This window comes from Rhinoderma darwinii, chromosome 1 (assembly GCF_050947455.1).
Source record: "Rhinoderma darwinii isolate aRhiDar2 chromosome 1, aRhiDar2.hap1, whole genome shotgun sequence".
NCBI classification, from domain to species: domain Eukaryota; kingdom Metazoa; phylum Chordata; class Amphibia; order Anura; family Rhinodermatidae; genus Rhinoderma; species Rhinoderma darwinii.
Window position 1 is genome coordinate 321,183,816 of NC_134687.1, and position 25,165 is coordinate 321,208,980.

Sequence of the window (25,165 nt, forward strand, 5' to 3'; positions counted from 1 at the left end):
CCGCAAATCGTATCAGTCTACTTTTACCACTAAAATAAAGTACAACATATGATGAAAAAATAATGTCAGAATTACTTGGATATTCAAAACTTTCACAGAGTTATACTCTGATAAAGTCACACATACCAGATTTGACAAATGTGGCTTGGTCATTAAGGTCCAAACAAGCTTGGTCACTAATAATGCCCCTTTAGTGCCCCCATACAGTATAATAACAATAATATTTAATAATATAATATATTATAAACCCTTCAAGGACACAGTATTTTATACTCTAACCGTGCCCCCTAAGTGCCACACACACTATATTGCCCCATGTAGTACCCCTACACAGTATAATGTCCGCTTTGTGGCTCCCACACAGTTTAATGCCCTCCTCCCCTGGCTGCCACACACAGCCCCCCCTTGTAGAGAGTGCCCCCTGTATATTGTGCCATGCAGCCTCCCTGTAGATAGTGCCATGATCCACCAGCTCCTCCCTGTAGATCGTGCCATACAGCCCCCACCGCCCCCTTGTAGACAGTGCCCCCAAACGAAATTTTTTTTACTCACCTAGGCTCCGTTCCCATGACGAACTGAGCTGCTCCACAGCGTAGGTCGGCGTGATCCTGTAGCCTAGTACAGAGTTTCCCAACTTTTTCGGACTCAAGGCACCACTGGAAAAATAAAATGTTCTCAGGACACCCCTACCAAAAATTGTTTTGAGAAAGACAGAAATGGCTAAAAACAAGTACTACATTTATAAGGTAGGTTCACATAGCGTTTTTTGTAGGGCAAAAAAAAATCTGCCTCAAAATTCCTTCAGGAAATTTATAGCAGATTCAGAATTTTCAGCGTTGTTTGACCTTTTTGTTTTTGCGTTTTTTTAAGCCTTTGAACCTAATGCAAAAGACGCAGGCAAAAAAAACCTCCAAACGGGCACCGCAGGTATTTTCTGCCTCCTAACTTCAATTGGAGCTCAGTGGTGGAAACTACTCACAGATGCCCCCTGTAGATAGTGCCACACAGCCCCCTTGTAGGTAGTGCCACACAGCCTCCTGTAGATAGTGCCACACAGCCCCCTGAAGGTAGTGCCACAAAGCCGCCTTGTAGGTAGTGCCACACAGCCCCCTTGTAGTTAATGCCACACAGCCCCCAGTAGATATTCCACACAGCCACTGTAGATAATGCCACACAACCCCTTGTAGGTAGTGCCACACAGCCCCCTGTAGGTTGTGCCACACAGACCCCTGTAGGTAGTGCCACACAGACCCCTGTAGGTAGTGCCACACAGCCCCCTTGTAGGTAGTGCCACACAGCCCCCTGGTAGGTAGTGCCACACAGCCCCCTTGTAGGTAGTGTCACACAGACTCCTGTAGGTAGTGCCACACAGACCTCTGTAGGTAGTGCCACACAGCCCCCCTTGTAGGTAGTGCCACACAGCCCCCTGGTAGGTAGTGCCACACAGCCCCCTGGTAGGTAGTGCCACACAGCCCCCTTGTTGGTAGTGTCACACAGCCCTCTTGTAGGAGATAGTGCCACACAGCCCCCTTGTAGTTAGTGCCACACAGCCCCCTTGTAGTTAGTGCCACACAGCCCCCTTGTAGTTAGTGCCACACAGCCCCCTTGTAGGTAGTGCCACACAGCCCCCTTGTAGGTAGTGCCACACAGCCCACTTTGTAGATTGCACCCCCGACCATCCTGTAGATAGCGCCACTGTAGCTCCCTAAAGAAGCTGAATCCCCCTGTAGCAGGGGATTCCGCTCCTGGAGAACTTTGCTTGATGTCTCTGTCCATATATGGAAAGTGACATCAGGGGCAATTCATGAAGTGGAATCCCTGTCCACAGCGTTGCCGACGCTGTGACCAGGGATTCCACACCAGGAGAAGCCCCTGTCGTCTGTGTCCATTTATGGACAGTGACGTCACTGGCTTCTCCTGGAGTGCAATCCCCGGTCACAGCGTCGGGGATTCCACTCTAGGAGAAGCCCCTGACGTCTCTGTCCATTTATGGCCAGTGACGTCAAGGGCTTCTCCTGGAGTGGAATCCCCGGTCACAGAGTCGGCATCGCTGTGGACGGGGATTCCGCTTCAGTAGTTGACCCTGATGTCACTGTCCATATATGGACAGAGACATCAAGCGCTCTGTCCAGGGGCGGAATCCCCGGCCACATGGGGATTCCGCTCCTACAGGGAGCTACAGTGGCGCTAGTAGATAAAAGAGAAGGAAGATACCTCCCTGTTCTGCTATAGTGGCATCGCTAACTCTGTAGCAGCTGCAGCGGCTACTAGCTGCGCCGCCGGCCATGGGGGGGGCCCATCATGTCCCGGTTTTGCCGCTATAGCTGCTACAGCGGTAGCGACGCCCTAAATTTAGAAGCACCCGGGCGGAAAGGCGGCTGCTGAGTCACCGGGCCTGGTGGCTTCTGACACTAGCATTTGAAGTTAGCCAGCGCAGCGCCCCCTTCCTCCTGCTGGAGTGATGCACCCTATGCAATGGCACAGGTCGCACAACCCTAAGGCCGGCCCTGTTCCAGACTGTCAAGGATAATAGGCTACTTTTCACACAACAAAACGTGCAAATATTTTTCTATATTCTCCATAGCAAGAAAGATTAAATATAAACATCTAGCTCCGGGAAAAAAAAACCATACCATTGTTTGAGACAATGCTGACATAGATGTATTAGCTTTAAAGCAACATGACTTATTAATCTTAAAATGGATTCCATGAATGCTGTCATTCAAAGCGTGATCTCGCGAGATCACGCTGTGCTGTGAGTAAGTCCCACAGAAACTTTACCGAAGTATCGGGAGTTTGATTAGACATCGCATCCTGGCTGGGGGGTGGGGGGGTGGGCGACACATATACTAGGTCTACGGACACCGTATTGATACTAATGGTGAAAATTAAATTTGTAATTCTTCTTTACTAAATGGGCACTTATTTCCATATGCCGTATTTATTGATGTATTTTCCCCTATTAGAGTAAATTTTGTCGAGGTTCTATTCTCCCATTCGCAAGTGCATCCATAGAGCTGTCGGTTTCGCTCTAGGCATTAGTGCTGCAGATATCAGTAAATCTGATTTCTTTGTCATGTGCAGTTGAACTTCTTATCCACTATATGATGTGCACAATGGAATTCAATAGCCGCTGCGCATGTGCAGTTGTCCATTACAGGGTATGTGTTCCAATTACGTACATGCGCAGTGGACATTCAGGGATGCCGCTATGAACGTGTCTATGAGAACAATGTAACTTTACAATATATTTATTATATTTTATAATTGGCCTCTGCACCTCCCGAATTGATACAGTTATTATTCTATCTTCCAATTTATGATATTGTATTTTACATTTGATGGCTCTATAAGTATTTACTGTATTTCTGTAATCTTTTATATATTGACACTTGTGATAATGTATTAATTATAGATTGTGAGTTAATTGGTTTATGTATCAATCACTGTGCATACATTCTGCATACAGCCATTTTCTTGTGTGCTATATATACAGGGTGGACCATTTATATGGATACACCTAAATAAAATGGGAATGGTTGGTGATATTAACTTCCTGTTTGTGGCACATTAGTATATGGGAGGGGGGAAACTTTTCAAGCTGGGTGTTGACCATGGCGGCCATTTTGAAGTCGGCCATTTTGTATCCAACTTTAGTTTTTTCAATGGGAAGAGGGTCATGTGACACATCAAACTTATCGAGAATTTCCCAAGAAAAACAATGGTGTGCTTGGTTTTAACGTTACTTTATTCTTTCATGAGTTATTTACAAGTTTCTGACCACTTATAAAATGTGTTCAAAGTGCTGCCCATTGTGTTGGATTGTCAATGCAACCCTCTTCTCCCACTCTTCACACACTGATAGCAACACTGCAGAAGAAATGCTAGCACAGGCTTCCAGTATCCGTAGTTTCAGTTACTGCACATCTCGTATCTTCACAGCATAGACAATTGCCTTCAGATGACCCCAAAGATAAAAGTCTAAGGGGGTCAGAACAGGAGACCTAGGGGGCCATTCAACTGGCCCATGACGACCAATCCACTTTCCAGGAAACTGTTCATCTAGGAATGCTTGGACCTGACACCCATAATGTCACCCATAAGTTGTAAATAACTCATGAAAGAATAAAGTCACGTTAAAACCAAGCACACCATTGTTTTTCTTGTGAAATTCTCAATAAGTTTGATGTGTCACATGACCCTCTTCCCATTGAAAAAACTAAAGTTGGATACAAAATGGCCGACTTCAAAATGGCCACCATGGTCAACACCCAGCTTGAAAAGTTTCCCCCCTCCCATATACTAATGTGCCACAAACAGGAAGTTAATATCACCAACCATTCCCATTTTATTTAGTTGTATCCATATAAATGGCCCACCCTGTGTATATATATATATATATATATATATATATATATATATATATACACATACACATATATATATATATATATACATACATACATACACTTTCTCAAGCAATACAGTCAGTGAACAGTGCACATATATACATACACACACAATTTCCCAAAGTACATAATAAAGTAATTTAGATTAAAAAAAACTACATTGTGTGTCAATGCAGGTACATAGTAAAATGGTAAAAAAAACTTCAGTGTAATTCACAGGATATGATTGACAATCATATATTTCATCAAGTGTTAAGAAAGGCCTTTAGCCAATACTGTACAAAACTTCAAAAGGTGTTAAGTGCCAATATACAAAGTGCAGGTGTACAAAATTAGAAATATTTAGAAATTTTAATCAGAAGAATCAGGGTATGTTCACACGGCCTATTTTCGGCCGTTTTTCGGGCTGTCAACGCCCGAAAAATGGCCGAAAAATTGTAAGCAGAACGCCTCCGAACATCTGCTCATTGATTTCAATGGGAAAACGGCGTTCTGTTCCGACGGGCCGTTTTTTACGCGGCCGTTTTGGAAATTGGCCGTGTAAAAAAACGGCCTCGAAAAGAGGTGCAGGTCACTTCTTGGGATGTTTTTGGAGCCGTGTTTCATAGACTCTATAGAAAACTGCTCCAAAAACGGTCGTAAAAAAGGGTGAGAAAATCGCTAGTGGCTTAAAAAACGTCTGAAAATCAGTAGCTGTTTTCTCTTGAAAACAGCTCCGTATTTTCAGATGTTTTTGAGTTTGCGTGTGAACATACCCTTAGGCTCCCCTCACATCTTCCATGCTGTCCCAAACTCTCGGAGTCTTCCGAGAGTTAGTGCGCATACGTTAGCTCTATCTTTCCACGCATGTCCGTTCCTTCCATTCCATGAACACGCATGATCCTCTGACTAGTGGAGTTCGTCATACGCATGCTCAATGGAACAAGAGCATCCCTCTGGCCATACGAAATTAACCCTGTATGTCCCACTTAGTGAATCGGAGTTTTAACCCCTAGGCGCACAGTGACGCAATCGTACGTACTGGTGGCCAGTGTCTTAGCACACGAGGACGTACAGTTACTGCGCGGTTCTCGGTGCACACTGTCGGTGACACTGTGCACCGGGAACTGGGAGGCCAGCTGTTCCCTGACAGCTAACACTACACTGTTGCCGATCATTGGCTCATTTCCGCTGATTTCGACAATGCAATGGCCACATTTTAGGGGTTTCTAGTACATCGGCAGACCTCACAATGAAATCGTGAAGTTTGCAGATGGCTAGCATGGCTACCGGAGGACAAACAATGGCCTCCATGTCTGCCATGTACGGAAGCCTATCAGGACCAGCCTCCTGATAGGCTTCCTGTCAGAATGACAGGAAGTCATTGTGTCGTTCCCGATGCGCACTGTCGGTGACGGTGACCGTGTGCATCGGGAACTGGGAGGTCAGCTGTCCACGACAGCTTACATTCCACAGTTTCCGATCAGTGGCAAATCGCCGCTGATTTCGGCAATTAACCCCTAAAATGCGGCGCTCGATTGCGATCGTCGCATTTAGGGGTTTGTAGCACATCAGCAGTCCCCATGCAATTGTGGGTGTTGCTGATGCTTGTGATGGCATTCGGAGTCTGCCATGTATGGAAGCCTATGAAGACCAGCCTCTAGCCAGTCCTCGTAGACTTACTGTCAGAGTGACTGTGACGTCACACTGATAGTTGGAATACATTACACTACTAGGTAGTGTAATGTATTCTAGCAGCGATCAGAGCTGCAAGACAAAATAGAAAGTGTAAAAAGTTAAAAAAAGTTAATAAAAATGTTTTACAAAAGTGTAAAAATAAAAGATTTTTCTTCCTATAATAAGTCTCTTATTATAGGAAAAAAAATGAAACCGTTAAAAAACAGTGCACATATTTGGTATCACCGCGTTCGTAACGACTCAAAGTATAAAACTATAATGTTATTTTTTCCGCACAAAAAACAATGACAGAATAACTATTTTTTGCTCACCACCCCTCCCAAAATATAGAATAAAAAGTGATCAAAAAGTCGTATGTACCCCAAAATAGTATTAAAAAAAAACTACAACCCGTCTCGCAAAAAAACAGCCCTTACACCACTCTTTTGACTGAAAAATAAAAGTTATGGCTCTCAAAATATGATGACAGAAAATTAATTATTTTATAAACAAGTGATTTCATTGTGCAAACGCTGCAAAACATAAAAAAGCTATATACATATGGTATCACCATAATCGTACCGACCCGCAGAATAAAGTAAAACAGTAATTTTTAGCGCATAATGAACACCGTAAGAAATAAAGAATTTAAAACGCCAAAATCCCTGTTTTTTGGTCACCTTAGCTCTAAATAAAATGTAATAAAAAATGATCATGAAGTTGTATGTACAGAAAATGGTACCAATAAAAACTACAGCTCGTCCTGCCAAAAATAAGCCCTCACACCACTCAATCGACCAAAAAATAAAAAAGTGATGGCTCTCACAGTGTATTTTAACAAATAGTTATTTCTCTGTAAAAGTAGTAAAATATAGAAAAAACGATATACATTTGGTATCACTGTAATCCTATTGACCCACAGAATAAAGTTAAGTTGTCGTTTTTACCGCACGGTGAAAGCGGTAAAAACGAAACCCAAAAAACAATGGAGGAATCGCAGTTTTTCCAATGTCACCCTATAAAGAATTTTATTTTCGGTTTCCCAGTACATTATATGGTACTTTAAATGGTATCAATAGCAACTACAACTCTTCCCGCAAACAATAAGCCCTCACACCGCTCTATTGATGGAAAAAAAAACGTTATGGCGTTTGGAAAGCAGGGAGTGAAAAACTAAAATGGAAAAGCAAAAAAGGATCAGTCCTGCAAAGGATAATTCATTTCTATTAAAAAAAAAAGTGTTATTACCACATATGGGGTATTGTGAAAATGAAAAAATGCAACATTTTAGTGGACACAAATGTTGATATTAATTTTCACGGCCTAACTCCACTAAATTCTGCAAAAAACCTGTGTGGTCTAAATGCTCACTATAACCCTAGAAAAATTCCTTGAGGGGTGTAGTTTCCCAAATGGGGTCACTTTTGGGGTGTTTCCACTGTTTTGGTCCCTCCAGGGCGTTGCAAACGCGACATGGCACTGAAAACCAATCCAGCTAAATCTGCGCTCCAAAATCCAAATGACACTCCTTCCCTTCTGAGCCCTGCTGTGGGTCCAAACAGCAGTTTATTACCACATATGGGGTATTTCCGTAATCGGGAGGAGATGGTTTACAAATCTGGGGGTGCATTTTCTTCTTTATTCTATATTTTTTCAGAAAAAAAGTAGATTTTAATTTTCACAGACTAACTCCAATAAATATAGCAAAATACCTGTGCGGTCAAAATGCTAACCATACCCCTAGATAAATTCCTTGAGGGGTGTAGTTTCCAAAATGGGGTCACTTTTGGGGAGTTTCCACTGTTTTGGCACCACAAGACCTCTTCAAACCTGACATGGTGTCTAAAATATAATCTAATAAAAAGCAGACCCCAAAATCCACTAAGTTCTCCTTTAGTTCTGAGGCCTGTGTTTTGGTCCATTAGGACACTAGGGCCACATGTGTGATATTTCCAAAAACTGCAGAACCTGGGCAATAAATACTGATTGCGTTTCTCTGGTAAAACCTTCTGCATTACAACTGAAAATTCGGCAAAAAAAACTATGAAATTTGTAAATTTCCCCTCTACTTTTCTTTATTTTCTATGAAACACTTAAAGGGTTAAGAAACTTTCTGAATGCTGTCTTGAATACTTTGAGGGGTGCAGTTTTTAAAATAGGCTGATTTATTGGGGGATTCTAATATATAAGGCCCTCAAAACCACTTCAGAACTAAACTGGTACCTGTAAAAATAGCCTTTTGAAATTTTCTTGAAAATGTGAGAAATTGCTGCTAAAGTTCTAAGCCTTGTAACGTCCTAGAGAAATAAAAGGACATTCAAATAACGATGCAAACATAACGTAGACATATGGGAAATGTTAACTAGTGATGATTTTGTGTGGTATTACTATCTGTTTTACAAGTACATACATTTAAATTTAGAAAAATGCTAATTTTTGCTAATTTTCTCTAAATTTGAATTTATCTACAAAATTTTTCCACTATCATAAAGTACAATATGTCACAAGAAAACAATCTCAGAATGGCTTGGATAGGTAAAAGCAGTCCCAAGTTATTACCCCATAAAGTGACACATGTCAGATTTGAAAAAATCGTATGTGCCACAAGGCCAAAACAGGCTGCGTCCTAAAGGGGTTAATACCAGTACATCTTAGAAGACATTGCTTTAAGCCTCAGAGTTTAATGAGGTCCAGATATACACTACTGTTCAAAAGTTTGGGGTCACCCAGACAATTTTGTGTTTTCCATGAAAACTCACACTTATATTTATCAAATGAGTTGCAAAATGACTAGAAAATATAGTCAAGACATTGACAAGGTTAGAAATAATGATTTTTATTTGAAATAATAATTTTCTCCTTTAAACTTTGCTTTTGTCAAAGAATGCTCCATTTGCAGCAATTACAGCATTGCAGACCTTTGGCATTCTAGCTGTTCATTTGCTGAGGTAATCGGGAGAAATTTCACCCCATGCTTCCGGAAGCCACTCCCACAAGTTGGATTGGCTTGATGGGCACTTCTTGCGTACTATACGGTCAAGCTGCTCCCACAACAGCTCTATGGGGTTGAGATCTGGTGACTGCGCTGGCCACTCCATTACAGATAGAATACCAGCTGCCTGCTTCTTCCCTAAATAGTTCTTGCATAATTTGGAGGTGTGCTTTGGGTCATTGTCCTGTTGTAGGATGAAATTGGCTCCAATCAAGCGCTGTCCACAGGGTATGGCATGGCGTTGCAAAATGGAGTGATAGCCTTCCTTATTAAAATCCCTTTTACCTTGTACAAATCTCTCACTTTACCAGCACCAAAGCAACCCCAGACCATCACATTACCTCCACCATGCTTGACAGATGGCGTCAGGCACTCTTCCAGCATCTTTTCAGTTGTTCTGCGTCTCACAAATGTTCTTCTGTGTGATCCAAACACCTCAAACTTCGATTCGTCTTTCCATAACACTTTTTTTCCAATCTTCCTCTGTCCAATGTCTGTGTGCTTTTGCCCATATTAATCTTTTCCTTTTATTAGCCAGTCTCAGATATGGCTTTTTCTTTGCCACTCTGCCCTGAAGTCAAGCATCCCGGAGTCGCCTCTTCACTGTAGACGTTGACACTGGCATTCTGCGGGTACTATTTAATGAAGCTGCCAGTTGAGGACTTTTGAGGCGTCTATTTCTCAAACTAGAGACTCTAATGTACTTGTCTTGTTGCTCAGTTGTGCAGCGGGGCCTCCCACTTCTCTTTCCACTCTGGTTAGGGCCTGTTTGTGCTGTCCTCTGAAGGGAGTAGTACACACCGTAGTAGGAAATCTTCAGTTTCTTGGCAATTTCTCGCATGGAATAGCCTTCATTTCTAAGAACAAGAATAGACTGTCGAGTTTCACATCAAAGCTCTCTTTTTCTAGCTATTTTGAGAGTTTAATCGAACCCACAAATGTAATGCTCCAGATTCTCAACTAGATCAAAGGAAGGTCAGTTTTATAGCTCCTCTAAACAGCAAAACAGTTTACAGCGGTGCTAACATAATTGCACAAGGGTTTTCAAGTGTTTTCTAATCATCCATTAGCCTTCTAACACAGTTAGCAAACACAATGTACTATTAGAACACTGGAGTGATGGTTGCTGGAAATGGGCCTCTATACACCTATGTAGATGTTGCATTGAAAACCAGACGTTTGCAGCTAGAATAGTCATTTAGTACATTAACAATGTATAGAGTGTATTTCTGATTAATTTAATGTTATCTTCATTGAAAAAAACTGTGCTTTTCTTTCAAAAATAAGGAAATTTCTAAGTGACCCTAAACTTTTGAACGGTAGTGTAGGTGATCATCCCCAATTGTAATAGAGATGCCTCGCCCTTAGCTAGGACCGATATAATGCCTGATCCGTATTATTTTGTTATATATATATATATATATATATATATGTATGTATGTATGTATGTGTGTGTGTATACATATATATGTGTGCATACATACAGTATATACATATATATATATATGTGTGTGTATGTATATATATATATATGTGTGTGTGTATATATAGATATATGTGTGTATATACATATATGTGTGTGTGTGTATATATATATATATATATATATATATATATGTGTATGTATGTATATGTGTATGTATGTGTTTATATATGTGTGTGTATAGATATGTGTGTGCGTGTACATATATATATACACATGTGTGTGATGTGTGTGTGTGTATGTATATATATATATATATATATATTTAAGTGTGTGTATGTATGTATGTGTATATGTGTGTATGTATATATATATATATATATATATATATATATACACAGTACTGTGCAAAAGTTTTCTGTAGTTGTTTGAAAAATGCTGCAAAGTAAGAATGCTTATATATATATATATATATATATATATATATATATATATATATATATATATAGATATATACACAGTACTGTGCAAAAGTTCTCTGTAGTTGTTTGAAAAATGCTGCAAAGTAAGAATGCTTAAAAAAAATAGAAGTGTTAATAGTTTTTTTTAATCAATTAACAAAATATAAAGTGAATGAATAGAAGAGAAATTTAAATTAAATGAATATTTGGTGTGACCAGCCTTTGCCTTGAAAACAACATAAATTCTTCTAGGTACACTTGCACACAGTTTTCGAAGGAACTCGGGAGGGAGGTTGTTCCAAACATCTTGGAGAACTAACCACAGATCTTCTGTGGATGTAGGCTTCCGCAAATCCTTCTGTCTCTTGATGTAATCCCAGACAGATTCAATGATGTTGAGATCAGGGTTCTGTGGGTATCATCACTTTCAGGGCTCCTTGTTCTTCTTTATGCTGAAGATAGTTCTTAATGACATTGGCTGTATGTTTGGGGTCGTTTTCCTGCTGCAGAATAAATTTGAAGCCAATCAGATGCCTCCCTGATGATATTGCATGATGAATAAGTATCTGCCTGTATTTCTCAGCATTGAGGACACCATTAATCCTGACCAAATCCCCAGCTCCATATGCTGAAATGCAGCCCCGAACTCGTAAGAAACCTCCACCATGCTTCACTGACGCCTGCAGACACTATTAATTGTACCGCTCTCCAACCTTTCGGCAAACAAACTGCCTTCTGTTACAGCCAATTATTTCACATTTTGACTCATCAGTCCAGAGCACCTGCTGCTATTTCTCTGCACCCCAGTTCCTATGTTTTCGTGCATCGTTGAGTCCCTTAGCCTTGTTTCCACATTGACAGTATGGCATTTTGGGCACAATTCTTCCATGAAGACCACTTCTGACCAGACTTCTCCGAACAGTAGATCGGTGTACCTAGGTCCCCCTGGCTTCTGCCAGTTCTGAGCTGATGGCACTGCTGGACATCTTCCTATTTCGCAGGGAAGTAAGCATGATGTGTCTTTGATCTGCTGCACTAAGGTTCCTTGGCCAACCACTGCATCTACGGTCCTCAGCGTTGCCTGTTTCTTTGTGCTTCTTGAAAATATCTTGAACAGCACATTTGAAACCCGAGTCTGCTTTGAAATCTTTGCCTGGGAGAGACATTGCTGGTGCAGTATAACTATCTTGTGTCTCGTTGCTGTGTTCATTCTTGTCATGGTGGACCTGTCACATAAAACTGTCTTCCACAAACTCTCCTTTGTAGCAGAGTTTGGCTGCTCCTCACCCAGTTTTAAGCCCCCTACTCAGCAGTTTCTGCTACAGGTAATGACTGTGTTTCAACCTACCTATGAAAATGATGATCATTATCACTTGTTTTATATAATTGGTTAATCATACACCTGACTATAATCCTTCAAAATCCATGGCAAGTGTACCTAGAAGAATTGATGCGGTTTTAACCCCTTCCCGACATTTGACGTATCCATACGCCAAAGTCGGGTAGGGGAAGTATGGAGCGAGCTCACGGAGTGAACCCGCTCCATATGATGCAGGTGTCAGCTGTATGTTACAGCTGACACCTCAGAGTAACTAGCGGTATATTTTAAAATATTAAAAGTTTAAAAAAAAAAACCTTTTACCATTTTCCCCCTAGAGCATAGTAAAAAAATAAATAAATAAACATAATTGGTATCGCCGCATCCGTAAAAGTCTGAACTATTACCATATATCATTATTTAACCCGCACGGTGAATGCCATAAAAAATAAAATAATTGTAAACGCCAGAAGCTCTATTTTTTGGTCACCTAAACTCCCACAAAAAATGAAATAAAAAGTGATCAAACCATCGCATTTACACCAAAATGGTATTATTAAAAACTACAGCTTATCCCGCAAAAAATAAGCTCTCATACCACTTAATCGACGGAAAAATAAAAAAGTTGTGGCTCTTGGAATTTGGCGACACAAAATAAATTTTCTTTTTTACACTTAGGTTTTTACTTGTAAAAGTAGTAAAATATAGAAAAAACGATATATATTTGGTATCGCCGTAGTCGTATTGACTCAGAGAATAAAGTTAACATGTTGTTTTAATTGCACAGTGAAGTCCGTAAAAACTGCGCGCAAAAAAACATGGAGGAATCGCTGTTTTTTTCATTTTCTACCCCACAAATATTTTTTTTCCCGTTTCCTAGTACATTATATGGCAAAATAAATGGTTCTACGAAAAACTACAACACGTCCCACAATAATCAAGCCCTCATAGTACTATATCGATGGAAAAATAAAGACGTTATGGCTTTTGGAAGGTGGGGAGGAAAAAATGAAAATCTGAAAAAGGGCTGCGGCGGGAAGGGGTTAAAGGCAAAGGGTGGTCACACAAAATATTGATTTGATTTAGATTTCTCTTCTGTTCATTCACTTTGCATTTTGTTAGTTGATATAAAAAAAACGAATAACACTTTTACTATTGAAAGCATTCGTACTTTGCAGCATTTTTCCACAACTGCCTAAAACTTTTGCACAGTAGTGTGTATGTATGTATGTGTATATATATATATATATATATATATATATATATATATATTGTAGCAGTGCAGCTACTGGACAGTGCAGAAACTCAGGTTTTAACCCCTTCCCTCTTTAGCCACTTTTGACCTTCCTGACAGAGCATCATTTTTCAAATCTGACATGTGTCACTTTATGTGGTAATAACTCCGGAATGCTTTCACCTATCCAAGCGATTCTGAGATTGTTTTCTCGTGACACATTGGACTTTATGTTACTGGCAAAATTTGCTCGATATGTTCAGTATTTAATTGTGAAAAACACCAAAAATTAGCGAAAAATTGCAAAAATTAGCATTTTTCTCAATTTAAATGTATCTGCTTGTAAGACAGGCAGTTATACCACACAAAATTGTTGCTAATTAACATCACCCATATGTCTACTTTAGATTGGCATCGTTTTTTGAACATCCTTTTATTTTTCTATGACCTCACAAGGCTTAGAACTTTAGCAGCAATTTCTCACATTTTCAAGAAAATTTCAAAAGGCTATTTTTACAGGGGCCAGTTCAGTTGTGAAGTGGTTTTGAGGGCCTTATATATTAGAAACCCCAAAAAAGTCACCCCATTTTAAAAACTTCACCCCTCAAAGTATTCAAAACAGCATTTAGAAAATGTCTTAACCCTTTACACATTTCACAGGAATTAAAGCAAAGTAGAGGTGAAATTTACAAATTTCATATTTTTCTGCAGAAATACATTTTTAATACAATTTTTTTTATAAAACAGAAGGTTTTACCAGAGAAATGCAACTCAATATTTGTTGCCCAGTTTCTGCAGTTTTAGGAAATATCCCACATGTGGCCGTAGCGTGCTACTGGACTTAAGCACCGGCCTCAGAAGCAAAGGAGCACCTAGTGGATTTTGGGGCCTTATTTTTGTTAGAATATATTTTAGGCACCATGTCAGGTTTGAAGGGCTCTTGCGGTGCCAAAACAGTCAAAATCAAGCAAAAGTGACCCCATCTGGGAAACTAGACACCTCAAGGAAATTATCTAGGGGTGTAGTGAGCATTTTGACCGCACAGGTTTTTTACAGAAATTATTGGAAGTAGGCCGTGAAAATTAAAATCAACATTTCTTCAAAGAAAATGTAGGTTTAGCGATTTTTTTTCTCATTTCCACAAGGACTAAAGGAGAAAAAGCACCGCAAAATTTGTAAAGCAATTTCTCCCGAGTAAAACAATACCTCACATGTGGTAATAAACGGTTGTTTGGAGACACGGCGTGGCTGAGAAGGGAAAGAGCGCTATTTGGCTTTTGGAGTTCACATTTAGCAGGAATGGTTTGCGGAGGCCATGTCACATTTACAAAGCCCCTGAGGTGACAAAACAGTGGAAACCCCAAACAAGTGACCCCATTTTGGAAACTATACCCCTTGAGGAAATTATCTAGGGGTATAGTGAGCATTTTGACCCCACAGGTTTTTTGCAGAAATTTTTGCAAGTAGGCTGTGAAAATGAAAATCTACATTTTTTCAAATAAAATGTAGGTTTAGCTAATTTTTTTTCATTTCCACAAGGACTAAAGGAGAAAAAGCACCATAAAATTTGTAAAGAAATTTCTCCCGAGTAAAACAATACCCCACATGTGGTAATAAACGGCTGTTTGGACACACGGCGAGGCTGAGAAGGGAAAGAGCGCTATTTGGCTTTTGGAGTTCACATTTAGCAGGAATGGTTTTCGGAGGCCATGTCACATTTACAAAGCCCCTGAGGGGATAAAACAGTGGAAACCCCCCACAAGTGACCCCATTTTGGAAACTACACCCATTGAGGAAATTATCTAGGGGTATAGTGAGCGATTTGACACCACAGTTTTTTTGCAGAAATTATTGGAAGTAGGCCCTGAAAATAATAATCTACATTTTTTCAAAGAAAATGTAGGTTTAGCTAATTTTTTCTCATTTCCAGAAGGACTGAAGGAGAAAAAGCACCACAAAATTTGTAAAGCAATTTCTCCCGAGTAAAACAATACCCCACATGTGGTAATAAACGGCTGTTTAGACACACGGCAGGGCTTAGAAGGGAAAGAGCACTATTTGGCTTTTTGAGATCACATTTAGCAGGAATGATTTGCGGAGGCCAGGTCACATTTGCAAAGCCCCTGAGGGGACAAAACAATGAAAACGCCCAAAAAGGGACTCCATTTAGGAAACTACACCTCTTGAGGAATGCATCTAGGGGTGTAGTGAGCATTTTGACCCCACAGATGTTTCATAGAATTTATTAGAATTAGGCAGTGAAAATAAAAACAGTCCTTTTTCTTCAATAAGACGTAGCTTTAGCGCAAATTTTTTCATTTTCTCAACAAATAAAGGAAAAAAAGAACCCAACATTTGTAAAGCTATTTCTCCCGAGTACGGCAATACCCCATATGTGGTCATAAACTGCTGTTTGGGCAAACCGCAGGGCTCAGATGGGAAGGACCGCCATTTGGAGTGCAGATGTTGCTGGATTGGTTTCTGGGCACCTGTGGGCCCAAAACAGTGGAAACCCCCCAGAAGTGACCCCATTTTGGAAACTACACCCCTCAATGCATTTACCAAGGGGTGTAGTAAGCATTTTAACCCTGCAGGTGTTTTGTAGAAATTAGTGTGCGCTCAATGTTGCAGAGTGAAAATGGGATTTTTTTCCATAGATATGCCAATATGTGGTGCCCGGCTTGTGCCACCATAACAAGACAGCTCTCTAATTATTATGCGGTGTTTCCCGGTTTTAGAAACACCCTACATGGGGCACTAATCTTTTGTCTGGACATATGACAGGGCTCAGAAGTGAAGAGTACCATGCGGAGTGGAGGCCTAATTTGGCGATTTACAAAGTATTGGTTCACAACTGCAGAGGCTCAGATGTGAAATAATAAAAAGAAACCCCTGATAAGTGACCCCCACTATGGAACTGCACCCCTCAAGGCATTTATTAAGGGGTGTAGTGAGCATTTTCAACCCACAGGTCTTTTCCATAAATGAATGCGCTGTGGATGGTGCAAATTAAAAATGTATATTTTTCCCTAGATATGCCATTCAGTGGCAAATATGTCATGCCCAGCTTATGCCACTGGAGATACACCCCAAAAAATGTTAAAAGGGTTCTCCCGGGTATGACGATGCCATATATGTTGAAGGAAACTGCTGTTTGGGGACGCTGCAGGGTTCAGGGCCGAGGGAGCACCATTTGGCTTTTGGAGAGCGGATTTTGCTTGGTACTATATTTGTTTGAGTATTGCTGGTGTTTTATAATGTGGGGGTACATGTAAGCGGGGCGGAGTATATAAGGGGCATAGTCAGGTGGTATAAAAAAATAAAAATAATCCATAGATGTGTGTTACGCTGTGAAGCAATCCTTTCTGCACAGGCCGGTGTCGCACTGATAAATGGTGTCATTTCTTATCCCCCTTTTGGTCCACACTCCGCGCCTTTGTAGTTTGGGGAATTTTGCTGGGAAGTGTTGTCCTGGTATAATACGGGCACCGTCGCTTCCAGCGGATATGTTTGGGCTCTCCCCTTCCTGGTTCCCTAATTTTAGGTCCTTGATAAATCGCCTCTTGAAACTGAAGAAATGTTCCCCTCGGGCACAACTGCATATTTTTTTATTTCCTGACTTATTGGAGCCATAACTAATTTTATTTTTCATAGACGTAGCGGTATGAGGGCTGGTTTGTTGCGGGACGAGCTGTAGTTATTATTGGTACCATTTTGGGGGGGTACATGCGACTTTTTGATCACCTTTTAGGGTATGTTCACACGGCCTATTTACGGACGTAATTCGGGCGTTTTTGCCCCGAATTACGTCTGAAAATAGCGCCTCAATAGCGCTGACAAACATCTGCCCATTGAAAGCAATGGGCAGACGTTTGTCTGTTCACACGAGGCGTATATTTACGCGCCGCTGTCAAATGACGGCGCGCAAATAGACGCCCGCGTCAAAGAAGTGACCTGTCACTTCTTTGGCCGTAATTGGAGCCGCTATTCATTGACTCCAATGAATAGCAGCGCTAATTACGGCCGTAATTGACGCGGCGTTCAAGCGCCTGCACATGCCGTTACGGCTGAAATTACGGGGATGTTTTCAGGCTGAAACATCCCCGTAATTTCAGCCGTTACGGACCCCCGCCGTGTGAACATACCCTTATCCTATTTTTTGGGATGCCAGGTAAACAAAAAAACTCAATTCTGGCACAGCTTTTTTTGTTTTTTTTATACAGCGTTCACCACGCATTATAAACTACATGTTAACTTTATTCTGCGGGTCAGTACGATTCCGGCGATACCTGATTTATAGCACTTTTTTATGTTTTACAACTTTTTGCACAATAAAATTACTTTTGTAAAAAGAATGTATTTTTTCTGTCGCCAAGTTGTGAGAACCATAACTTTTTAATTTTTTTGTCGACGGACGTGTATGAGGGCTTGTTTTTTGCGGGACGAGCTATAGTTTTTATAGGTACCATTTTTGGATACGTGCGACTTTTTGATCACTTTTTATTGTAATATTTGTAGGGCAAAGTGACCAAAAAACAGAAACTCTGGTAACGTTTTTTACGGGGTTTTTTTACGCTGTTCACCGCGTGCAATAAATAATATAATATTTTGATACCTCCGGTCGTTACGGTCGTGGCGATACCAAATACATATGGTTTATTATTATTTTTCAATAATAAAGGACTTGATAAGAGTAAAAGGGGGATTGTGTTTTATTTGATTACTTGAAACTTTTATTGTTTTCAAACTTTTATTTTTTGCACTTTTTTTTACACTTTTTTATACTTTTTTTACACTTTTTCTCAAGTCCCACTAGGGGACTTGAAGGTCCAACGGTCAGATATTTTTTTTTCTAATACATTGCACTACCTATGTAATGCAATGTATTAGATCTGTCAGTCATTCACTGACAGCAAGCCGTTTAGGCTTCGCCTCCCGGCGGGGCCTAAATCGGCTTTCGTAATGGCAGAGCAGGAGACCATTGTGTCTCCTGTTGCCATAACAGCAGTCGCCAGTCCCGATTGCCTGTCAGGGCTGGCGATCTGCTAGTAACCGCTACGATGCAGCAATCGCTTTCGATTGCTGCATCGCAGGGGTTAATGGCAGGGATCGGAGCTAGCTCCGGTTCCTGCCGTTACAGGTGGATGTCAGCTGTACAGTACAGCTGACCTCCACCGCTGATGACGCCGGATCAGCTCCTGACCCGGCGCCATCTTGCCGGCAGCTACGGAAGCCGATCAGGCTCCGCCGCCGGGCGGATCTTGACCGGCTTCGGTGCTAGGCAGACCGGGAGGCCAGTATTAGGCCTCCGGTTGCCATTGCAGCCACCGGAACCCCGGCAATTTCATTGCTGGGGCTCCGATGAGCTGCAAACACCTTAAGTGCAGCGATCGCGTTTGAGCGCTGCAGTTAAGGGGTTAATGGCGTGGATCGAAGCTAATTTCGGTCCCCGCCGTTACAGTCGGATGTCAGCTGTAAGATACAGCTGAGATCCGACGATGATGGCACCGGCTCAGCTTCTGAGCCGGTGCCAAACGTTTGACGTACATGTACGGCATTTTGCGGGAAGTCAATGCTTTCCATGACGTACATGTACGTCAAATGTCGGGAAGGGGTTAAGCAACCAGGGAGCATGTACAGCAGAGAGGGTTTTTCTCTGCTATTGCTTGGGTGTAAAGCCTGGAATAGGGCCTGGTTTGCTGGAGTGTGAAGGAGAAGGGCAGGCTTCCATTCCATACAGACAGTCCATGTCTTGGGATGTCTGATGAGCCTAGTTAGGCTTCACCTGAGACGGCTCTTTATTTCAGGTGTGTACATTTCACACAGGGCTCTCAGTCTGGGGAAGACAGGCATGCTAGCCTGTGAGAGTCACCACCGTGTGAGGTAAAACTGTGAGGGTATGTGCACACACACTAATTACGTCCGTAATTGACGGACGTATTTCGGCCGCAAGTCCCGGACCGAACACAATGCAGGGAGCCGGGCTCCTAGCATCATACTTATGTACGATGCTAGGAGTCCCTGCCTCGCTGCAGGACAACTGTCCCGTACTGTAATCATGTTTTCAGTACGGGACAGTTGTCCTGCAGCGAGGCAGGGACTCCTAGCATCGTACATAACTATGATGCTAGGAGCCCGGCTCCCTGCACTGTGTTCGGTCCGGGACTTGCGGCCGAAATACGTCCGTCAATTACGGACGTAATTAGTGTGTGTGCACATACCCTGAAGGTTTTGAGGTGCTGGGCACAAGGCTCAGTGTCTCGTAGAGAGGGACACTGAATGTGTTAGTTAGAGGCTGGACGGCCTAGGGTTTATTTTGTATGTTTATTGTTGTAACACTGACTGCTGTGGTGAAGACAATAAAGCTAGCTGCGGCTGGTTTAAACCTTTTATTCAAGGAGTTGGAGTGAACTTTCTATGTGTGCCAGCCATCTCACCCGGGAGATGGCGATCCTGTGAGCTAAGTGGTCCCCAGGTTGTCACAATATATATATATATATATATATACAGGGTGGGCCATTTATATGGAAACACCTAAATAAAATGGGAATGGTTGGTGATATTAACTTCCTGTTTGTGGCACATTAGTATATGGGAGGGGGGAAACTTTTCAAGCTGGGTGTTGACCATGGCGGCCATTTTGAAGTCGGCCATTTTGTATCCACCTTTAGTTTTTTCAATGGGAAGAGGGTCATGTGACACATCAAACTTATCGAGAATTTCACAAGAAAAACAATGGTGTGCTTGGTTTTAACGTTACTTTATTCTTTCTTTATTCTATCTGAAGATGGCTGTATGGCGTAAACTACAGGGGAGTGTATGGCCCTATCTACAGGAGGGGCATATGGCACTATCTACGGGGAGGAGTATGGTGCTATCTACAGGGCGGGCTGTATAGCGCTATCTACAGGGGGAGCTGTAGTGTGCTATCTCCAGGGGGGATGTATGGAGCTATCTGCAGATGGCTGTATGGCGTAAACTACAGGGGGAGCTGTATGGTGCTATCTACAGGGGGGCATTATGTCGATATCTACAGCGGGGCTGTATGGCACTATCTACAAGGTGGAGGTGGGGGCGCTATCTGCAAGTCGGATGTGACACTGTCTACAGAAGGGGCTGTATAGCACTGACTACAGGGGGCTGTACGGCACAATCTACAGGGGGGCTGTTTGGCACAATCTACAGGGGGGCTGTGTTGCACTCTCTACAGGGGGCACTATCTACATGGGGGGCTGTGTGTGGCACCTAGGGTAGGGGGGTGACCAGTCAAAAGTTTGCTATGGCGCCCAGTCTTTCCTAGTTACGCCCCTGGCAGGATGCAAAAAACATTGTTGCTCAGGAAAGGTGTGGAAGTTCAGAGCAGGTTTATGTAAAAAGAAATGATCAGCCACAGGCTGAGCTACAACCAGCTGACATAGGCCTGTACCTTTAAGATGTAACAGAGTGTGTGCACCACTATGGGAAAACTAGCGGTGACGATGGCAGTGAGACAAGGAGAGCGACACAGGTAATTACAGTGGCCAGCATCTCGTTATAATCAGACTTGCCCTGTGTTTGGTATAAAGGCGTAACTTGAAGATACTGGGCCCTTATACAAAATCTGTAACATAGTTCCCCAACTATAACATGTCATTTATAATACTGCTTACTCTTATGTGGCAAAGGAGCTGTTGTGCCCCCTCAGACACCAGGGTTCAGGGTGACTGCAACGTCTGAACCGTTTACAGTTAACTATAGATACATGACCCTTTTGTTATGTGGATTATTGTAATTGAATGGGATGCAATAATTACGAAAAATCCATGTGTCTGTGGAGAAAGTTGTCCAATGACCTAGTTCTCAACTAATGTATTACATAACCAATCTATGCTCTAGATATTCATGTTTTGATTATTATTATTATTATGTTACCTTTTCATTTCAAATGTTTTTAAATTTAGAAACAAGAATTGTGTCATCTGTAAATATAATAATAATTTGCTGAGGATTGTTCTGCAAGTATCACGTGGTGCTCATCTCCAGGTATTCAGTCTCACACGAAGAATGAGTGCAATCCTTATCCTGGGTCAATAAAGCCTTTATGAAAAGATCAACTACCTGATATTATCATGCTGGAATTGCAGATTTTACTGATGTTACTCTATTAACTAAAAATACATTTCTTTGAATGTAATATTTATCTTGACTTTCGTCTTGTAGATATTGATGAGTGCGAAGATCCTGATACCTGTGGGGTTAATGGAAAATGTAAAAACGTTCCTGGAAGTTATGAATGCTACTGTAAGGAAGGCTTCAGTTTACAAAACGGTACTGGACCATTTCAGGCACATGGTGGTCAATCTTTATGCAAAGGTAATACAATACATGACAAGGCCAAATGTCCATTCATCTGGAATATTTCATACTTCCTTTTACTCTCTGGTACTCTATATTCCCTTACTTTATGCTCATCCTTTTCACTTACACAACTCATGAAGGAAAAGAAAATAAGACTTTGCTCTTATTCACAATAAGAAACGTAGATAAAGTAGATTTGTTTGAAGTAGAAGATATTGACCTTTTTTTGTTTCAATTCACAGAGGTTAATTGTGGACAGCCTCCATCACGTCTCAATTCTGCAATGATACTGTCAGCCAAAACCACATTTGGGAACCAAGTGACTTACACATGTAACTCTGGATTCCATCCTGATCATGGAGTCAGTACATCTGTCTGTACAGCCAAAGGGATATGGGAAGGTGCCATTTTGAGCTGCACAGGTAGGACTAGCAATGGAAAGTACTGTGATTTATCTATGAACACTCTAGAATTTTTACTTTACCAATAGAAATATTGTATAAGATTGTTGTTACCAGTGGTAGAACTAAATTGTTTAGCGACTTAGTGTTAAGTTGTAATATTTAGCCTTGAATGATTTTAGAATATAATAAACTGTAGTATGGAAACAAGAACATAATGTAGACCACCATCATTAAATCAACCTTAGATAAAATAATGATTTTTGCTAATTTAACCCCTCAAGGACACAGCCTGTATTCGCCCAATGGACCAGGCCATTTTTTTTTTTTCAAATCTGACATGTCACTTTATGTGATAATAACTTTGGAATGCTTTTATTTTTTCAAGCGACTCTGAGATTATTTTCTCGTGACACACTGTACTTTAAGTTAGTGGTAACATTTGGTTGATACATTGTTTATTTGTGAAAAATACCAAAATTTTGAGTAAATTAGCAATATTCTAAATCTAAATGTATCCTCTTGTAAAACAGCTAGTAATACCACAAAAAAAGCTAATAATTCACATATCTCATATGTCTACTTTAGGTTGGCATAGTTTTTTTTAAAAAAAATTATTTTTCCAGAACGTTACAAGGCTTAGAGCTCTAGCAGTAATTTCATTTTCAAGAAAGTTTCAAAAGCCTTTTTTATGGACCATTTCAGATCTGAAGTGATACAGGGCCCATCAGACAGGGCCATGTGATAGGCTTGCATGCAGGGCCTAGCAGACAGGATAACACCATGTGAGAAAAATACCAAATGGTGAAAAGAGCAGCACGAGCGTATTATATTGACAATCACATGTAGTTCTCAATGAGCTGTATACTAAAAACTACCGTTCTATACCCCCCCCCCCCCCAGTACTAGTAAGCATGTACCCTGTAAAAATTAACAACAGCATGAGACATTAGTAGATTAGTAGATTGTTCGGCCAAAATTATGCATATATTCAAATCACTTCAATGGTCCTCTTTGTCTTGCAAGTTTTTACCTGGTGAAACAGTCGTTTCAGTGACGTTAAATATTTTAATTTGCTTGCTCAGCTGTTGACTGTGGACAGCCTCCAGTTCTTCCCAACACGACAAGGATTCTATCTGGAGCTACAACATTCACCAGCCGAGTGGCTTACACATGTTTTTCTGGTTTCCTTGAATATGGCTACAACACATCTGTATGCACTGCTAACGGAACTTGGGAAGGTGCCACTCTGGTTTGCCTAGGTAACGTTTACTATGTACATCTGATGATTTATAGGTAAAACAAATTTAGACTGTATAAAATGACAAAATACATAAAATAGTGTACACAGACCATGCAACATAAACAAACCCTCTTCTTTGTCCCCACCCAAATCTTTTTAAAGGGAAGCCAATGGACAAGAGTGGCAATGATTTTAGGAAAAAAAAAAATAATTTTTTCTAATCTCAGGCAGGATTTACACAAAGGGGCAGATCGATATTCAAAATGCCCAATACACTTAGGGTATGTTCACACGAGGGCGTCCGTAACGGTTGAAATTACGGGGATGTTTCAGCCTGAAAACATCCCCGTAATTTCAGCCGTAACGGCATGTGCAGGCGTTAGAACGCCGCGTCAATTACGGACGTAATTGGCGCTGCTATTCATTGGAGTCAATGAATAACGGCTCCAATTACGGCCAAAAAGTGACAGGTCACTTCTTTGACGCGGGCGTCTATTTACGTGCCGTCATTTGACAGCGGCGCGTAAATTACGCCTCGTGTGAACAGACAAACGTCTGCCTATTGCTTTCAATGGGCAGATGTTTGTCAGCGCTATTTTCGGCGCTATTTTCGGACGTAATTTGGGGCAAAAACGCCCGAATTACGTCCGTAAATAGGCAACGTGGCTTAAAGAGGCTCTGTCACCACATTATAAGTGCCCAATCTCCTACATAATCTGATCGGCGCTGTAATGTAGATAACAGTGGCTTTTATTTTGAAAAATTATCATTTTTGAGCAATTTTAGATTTATGCTAATTAGTTTCTTAATAGACAACTTGGCGTGTTTTTACTTTTTACCAACTGCTGACCAATCAGCATCATACACTTCTCATTGTTCCACAGTGTGTTTGTGCAGGGAAAGAAGCTGGGCTGGAACAATGAGAAGTGTATGACGCTGATTGGTCACTGATTGGTCAGCGTCATACACTCCTCTGTAAAACACCCAGTTGGTCAAAAGTAAAAACACGCCCAGTTGTCTATTAAGAAACTAATTAGCATAAATCGAAAATTGCTCATAACTTGCTCAAAAATGATCGTTTTTCAAAATAAAAACCACTGCTGTTATCTACATTACAGCGCTGATCAGATTATGTAGGAGATTGGGCATTTATAATCTGGTGACAGAGCCTCTTTAACGGTAAATGGCATGGTCTAGCAGAAAGGGGCATCGCTTAAAATGTGACACCATGCATAAATGGTGGCACATTTTTGGCGTAAAAAACTGGCAGAAAGCTAAGCCAACCAAGAGGTAGTATAAGAAAGAGAAGAGTTTGTAATTTCACTTGAATGGGACAGTGGTGCAATAGCTTGCACGGCCACTACAAATTTAACAACGCGTGCAAGTACGAACGGAGAGAACCATGTAAACAATGAAGAGGCTACCGGGGGTCGTACGAGGGCCGAGTTCTCTTCAAACAGCTGATCAGCGGGGTGTTGACAGTCGGACGCCCTCCTATTTAATATTTATGACCCATCCTAAAGATAGGCAATCAATTTTAATAACCTGTATAAAAAGGATCTTCCTCATTATGATAATTTGCAGGATAGCTGCTAAATGTCAGATCGGTTGAGGGCCAAACACTGGGCCCCCCACCCATTCAAAAACCATCGCTCCCGGAGTGCCCTATGTGTATGCTCGCCCATTGCTCT

At 41.3% G+C, this 25,165-nt stretch overlaps 1 protein-coding gene across 1 annotated transcript in view; it reads left to right on the forward strand.

Annotated features, from left to right (window-relative positions):
• Positions 1-25,165, forward strand: part of SUSD1 (sushi domain containing 1) — a 258,455-nt gene that overhangs the window by 85,203 nt on the left and 148,087 nt on the right. The window contains exons 6-8 of the mRNA XM_075825598.1: positions 21,693-21,845; positions 22,073-22,252; positions 23,317-23,493. Of these exons, the coding sequence (XP_075681713.1) occupies positions 21,693-21,845; positions 22,073-22,252; positions 23,317-23,493 (510 nt within the window). The remainder of the gene's footprint in view (positions 1-21,692; positions 21,846-22,072; positions 22,253-23,316; positions 23,494-25,165) is intronic.